This window comes from Triticum urartu, chromosome 1A (assembly GCF_056163025.1).
Source record: "Triticum urartu cultivar PI428250 chromosome 1A, HENAU_Tu73, whole genome shotgun sequence".
Lineage (NCBI taxonomy): Eukaryota > Viridiplantae > Streptophyta > Magnoliopsida > Poales > Poaceae > Triticum > Triticum urartu.
In genome coordinates this window covers 570,594,835-570,600,663 of record NC_141873.1, presented here as the reverse complement: position 1 = coordinate 570,600,663, position 5,829 = coordinate 570,594,835, and the positions used below count along the sequence as shown (strand labels likewise).

Sequence of the window (5,829 nt, the reverse complement as noted above, 5' to 3'; positions counted from 1 at the left end):
ATAATTTTTTATGCCTTTTCATGATTTTGGTAGTTGAATGCCATGACTTTTGATTCAGTACACGTGTATTTGCATAAAAAAAATTGACCTTAAATGTTTGCCCTGGCTAGCTTCAATTTGTGGGTCCGCCACTGCTTGGATCACTGACGTAGCAGCTTCGGGTGGATAACAGTTTCAAACATTTCTCAACCAAGGAGAATATTTAGCAGAACCACTGTCAAAAGAAAAGGAAAATCCAGCTCTCCGGCCACGCGTCGCCCCGCCCGCCGTCGCACGCACGCACGCTCGCGACGCGCGCTCGTCCACCTCCTAATTTAGGCGCCCCTCCCTCTCCACCCACCGACGCGACGCGGCCGCAGACCCGCAGCGTAGACCCACCCCCCTCCCCGCCACCGGAAGCTCTCGCTCCTGACCTCGACGGATCGCACGCGCAGCAATGCATCAGCCCGACTCCCCGGCCTCGCGCAGCGGCACCCCGCGCCTGCGCAAGCGCGACTCGTCGGCGCCCTCCACCCCGCGCGCGCCCCCCTGCGGCCTCGGCGGCGTCGGGAGGCGGACCACGTTCCGGGAGGACGTCGGCCACGCAGCCGCCGAGACATACCTCGTCACGCGCCTCACCTTCATCCTCCTCCGCTCCCTCGGGTACGTAATTAATGCGGCCACACGATCGCATTGATCCGATCCACATTTGGCGACGAACAGGATCAGAATGATTGGCATCACACCACACGCAAATTTCTCCAACCGATCCAAACATTTTTATTCCGTAATAATGTCCATAGGAGATCTCTGTGCGGCCAAGTGCTATAGACCCCGGTGAATGATTCCTAAGTGATTTAACCTTCTCTACAATATCTACTCTCCCAGTACGTACGTAGACCTTATGATAATCTTCGTTACTCAGCGCAAGCTCATTGCAGCGGAGTAATTTTCAGTGAATGTGATTTTTCTGTTATGCACCCAAGTTACATATTTCCCAATATACAATGACTGCCTATTACTCCCTCCATTCCATAATGTAGTGCGCCCGTGCTTTCCGAGATTCAAGTTTGATCGTAAATTTAACTACCGAGACCGACTGCGGCGGGAGCAAAAATTATACCACTGAATTCGTATTTTTGATATCAATTTAAATATATAATTTTTATCCCCGCCACAGTCGGTCTCGTTGGTTAAATTTACGGTCAAAGTTGGATCTCGGAAAGTACGGGCGCACTACATTGTGGAATGGAGGGAGTAATCTATTCACCAAAACATCCAAGCGCATTATGGTATTTTTGCCCAAAAGAAGTCTATATGATTGAGGTTGACCATATTTTTTACACTTCCTTTATTTTTTCAGGGTAGGCTCTCGGTGGATATGTCAACTTCTTGCGCTCCTAATATATGCAGTTTTACTTATGCCCGGCTTCATAAGAGGTGTGTGAAAATCGAGTTCATCTTTCGTCTCATCATGTTAGTTATCATCATGATGGTCACATATTCTTGGCTCTTGCCAATAAGTGACTTTTAGCTTGTTAAATTAAATTGCCCTCTGCACAATTGGTAGATGTTGTTGAAGCTTTTTCATCATTTCTAACATATGCATTTCATTCATTTGGATTGCCCAGTTGGGTACTATTATTTTTTCTCAAGTCAGGTTCTTAGAAGCATAGTGTATGGAGACCAACCAAGAAATAGGTAAGCAGAGTTACATACTGCAGAAACAAAAAACATCTGAATTTTTAGCCATGTTAGCGTTACTGAAAATCATAATATACAGGTTGGATATGTACATACCCACTGATCGTAGCAAACCCAATCCAGTTGTGGTATTTGTAACTGGTGGAGCTTGGATCATTGGGTGAGTGAAATTTTTCTCAAGACGTCTTTCTCGGTGACTTCCATTGTTGATGGTCATGATTCTGTGTAGTTACAAGGCGTGGGGTGCCCTTCTTGGAAGGCGGTTAGCAGAGCGTGGAATTATAGTTGCTTGCGTTGATTATAGGTGCTTACCTTTGATGGCATTTCTATCTAATTTCATGACTTCTAGGCGAGTGAGTATCGATTTACATATGCCTAGTTGATGAAATATGTAAATATATCTTGCAGAAATTTCCCCCAAGGAACAATAAGTGACATGGTCTGTGATGCTTCTGAGGCAATTTCATTTATTTGTGATACTGCTGCTAGCTATGGAGGAGATCCTAATCAGTAAGTGATCCTTCGTTATATATTTATATCACAGTACACTACTATGGATGGACTATTTGAAACATCAGATAGACAGCTGTTCTTTTTATCATGAAGGAACTATGCACCGCACTTGAATATCTGATCCATTTGGGTGGTGATTCTATCCAAAGTCGTTGTTGTGTTTATCTATAGGCTATAGCACTAGTGTCTGAATGACTTAGATGATTGAAATGTATTCTACGTATATTAAGGATAAGCGCATTGAATTTCATTTGTGGATGGACCAGTGTTGTCTACATCGAGCTGCAGGGCTTTAGAAACACACCCTGCCCGCCTGGCCTAATGCAAAAATCAAGATGCACAATTTAGATTATTATATTTGCAAATAAATCAAGCACAAAATAACTTTGCAGCTCTATTTCCTTATACTTTTACCAATGACCTTTGTCAAGACATGAAACTTATTTATCATCAACCTATCGGATTTACTCTTTGAGCTCTGCAACCGTTCCGCCTTAGATCTCGTCTATTAAGATTTTCAGCTTGCTACATTAATAAACTTATTTACAACCAACCTACAGGATTTACTTGATGGGTCAATCAGCAGGAGCACATATCGCCGCATGTGCTCTCTTGGAGCAAGCAGTTAAAGAATCTCAAGGAGAAGAAATTTATTGGAGTGTTACTCAAATAAAATCATATTTTGGTTTATCTGGAGGGTGAGCTCTTAAATGAATTGTCATCTGTTGCCATTATATATATGCATGGATGATAATTGTTCTCACAACTCCTTAACCGCCTCTTAAGACCATAGTCATACATGTACGCTGTGTCTGATACATATTCGCACCTTCTGATAGATACACCAAAACTTCTCGTGATACGACCATCCATGACATATATACTCATTTATTTGCAGATACAACATGCAAAATTTGGTTGATCATTTTCATAAACGTGGTCTTTATCGTTCAATTTTTCTCAGGTAATATCATGATTGAAATTTGATTTATAAGTGTTGTTCCAACATTCCTTTAGTAGCACTTAAGTAAAGGTACTCAAGAAATTATGAACTGTTTATTTCAGCATAATGGAGGGAAGGAGATCATTGCCACAGTTCTCTCCGGAAATTGTCGCTAAAAAATTAACTCATGGAGCCATAGCTCTACTTCCTGAGATTGTACTTTTTCATGGAACAGGAGATTACTCGATACCATCGTCTGCTAGGTTGGACTACTTAACTCTCGGCAGATGCTTATTTTGAATGCAATGTTTTATAAATTAAGTGGCTATGTCTTTTCTCTTCCATCATTTGGCGCTTTCCAAAGATAAGAGCATCAAACTGAAATTTGAATATGGGAAGTCAAAGGTAGTCATTACAAATTATTTTTGGATTAAAATATTTCTGCACATTAAAGAACTTAAATCGGCAGTATAACCCAGAATGTATGGTTTCGCTGTTCTTTAATGTGTAGTTAGCACAATTTTAACCACTATATTTCTGCTTAACGTATTCTTATGTTCTTGTTCCATCTTCAACCTTCCAATCATTCTGTTTTATGTGTAGTAAAATATTTGGGGATGTCCTCAAAAAAGCTGGTGCAAAAGCTAAAGTACAATTGTACAAAGGAAAAAGCCATACTGATGTATTTGTACAGGTCAGTTATCTTGAATATCAGCTAGACTTTTGATAACCTGCCACTTCATTAATTTTGTGATCTTTGCTAACTGTGGTTGGGGAAACCCTTTTGACATTGCATCAAGAACGATCGATGAACAGGCTTTGATGTTCTTTGTGTTTTTTTATCGGAATTCGATAGGATGCGGATAATTAGCACACTGGACACTACTTTGTTTTCTGGAGTTCGAAAGGAACTTTGCATCGATATCTTTTTATTTTTCTTGCTCGGATAAAGCTAGTCGTCTGAAAATAATATTTTTCTGAGGGTCCTGACATCATTTTTTCAATCCAGAATTGATTGTTTGAAGTTCTGACTTGTTTTTCATTGTAGGATCCACTTAGGGGTGGCAAAGACCCACTGGTTGAGGATGTGGTTTCTATAATCCACGCCGACGATGCAGTTGCACGCCAGAAGTATGATGATTCGGCACCTAGCCCCGAGCGCCTGGTTTCTGAGTGGCGGATAATGTTGGCCCGGCAAATTAGCCCTTTTTGAACAGGTTTTGATTCTCTCTACATGCCAGCCTTTTTGCGCTCTCAAAATGATCTTTCAGCCCAGTGTTGGTGTTTCACTTCGATTTTTTCAGTAATGATGTACTAATGAATTTGTTTGTATGCATGCAGGTAGATTATTTCATCAGCCATTAATTTGCTTGTTTATTATACTGTTCAACACGAATGCACTAGAATGCAAGAATCTGGGCACGTGTGTTCTAAGATGATGAATTGCATGAGGTCCAGGAGAATTGTCATACTTTTTTTTAATTGAAATTATCATAGTTTTGATAATACCAAGCAAGGGAGCTTCAAGCTCACCTGTCGCAGCATGTTCGCACTGAATAAAATATAGGTTGTAGGTAATAGCAAAAATTCCGTGAACATAGATCCGAGTTTGTATAGTTGGTACAATTACAAATATCAAGCAATTCATTGAAATTTAGATATATTGCTTTCGTACACAAGAGACGTGTTCCTGCAATAATCAAATACTATATCAAATTCGCACTATGTTTCACAGCTTGAGTCGTAAAATTGGATCATACTTGATGGAAGTGGGCCACATTTATATTCTTGTGTCGCCCCGTGCGAGCGACTCGAGGGCACAAGCCCTTGCGCCACCATGCTCCGTCCTCCACCCGATCCCTCGCTGCAGCATGAGGCTGGTGCCAGCCAAGTCTGAACCCCATCCAAGGAAGGTGGCAGCGAGGTCGTGCTGCTCTGTCCCGATGGAAGGGGTGGAGGGCCCTGGATCTGAAGGGGTGGCTCCGTCTGGTCATGTGCTGCTCCCTCATGGCAGAGGGCCTTGGGTCCAAGGCGTCCCCCCTGGTGTGGCCTCCCTATTCAGTGGTGCCGCGGGGCTGGGGTGGGGTGGGGTGGCTGGAAATCCACCGGCGGGTTGGTGCCGTGGCTAGCTGACACGGTGGCCAATGGCGCTGATCTGTCCTCTACCTCTATTCCCTGCTAGGTGCGCTACGTCTCACCGGACATGTCCACGTTGGATGCTAGTCGATCACCGGGGTGGGGTGGAGCGGGTGGAGTGGATCTAGATTGGGATAACTCCCTGGTCGGTTCCGGCTGGCCGCAACGGTGATGACGCTCGAGGGCACCGGTCTTCTTCCTGGAGATACCGTTCGGGTCTGCCCTACCTCTTGCCACCCTATTGATTCTCGGGTGAAAACCCTAACTGTGGTGGGCGGCGTGGCGCGATGGAGACTAAGGGTTGGACGCGGGTTGATGGACCTGCGTAGGATGGTGGTGTTTTCTGGCGTCATGGTGACGTCGACGGCAGTTGGACCTAGCAAGGTCAATGCGATGATCCTTCCTGAAGATGGCGGCGGCGGATCCTAGAGCGTATGCATGCGGTGAGCGTTGTGAGTCGCCTAGACCGGTTGGTGCTCTCAGCTTGCCAAGGGGCAACTTCTTGAGGCCACTGAATTAGATGATGCGTGTTGGTGCGGTCATGACACATCATC

The 5,829-nt window shown here is 44.1% G+C and overlaps 1 protein-coding gene across 1 annotated transcript; it reads left to right on the top strand.

Annotated features, from left to right (window-relative positions):
• The first annotated feature begins 366 nt into the window (after positions 1-366).
• LOC125540507 (putative isoprenylcysteine alpha-carbonyl methylesterase ICME) lies at positions 367-4,901 on the top strand. The gene is made up of 12 exons (XM_048704122.2): positions 367-642; positions 1,343-1,419; positions 1,611-1,680; positions 1,763-1,843; positions 1,913-1,987; positions 2,092-2,193; positions 2,757-2,894; positions 3,095-3,160; positions 3,262-3,402; positions 3,743-3,833; positions 4,188-4,356; positions 4,481-4,901. Exons 1-11 carry the CDS (start codon positions 437-439, stop codon positions 4,350-4,352), a joined length of 1,212 nt encoding a protein of 403 aa, XP_048560079.1. The 5' UTR covers positions 367-436; the 3' UTR covers positions 4,353-4,356; positions 4,481-4,901.
• Positions 4,902-5,829: the final 928 nt, after the last annotated feature.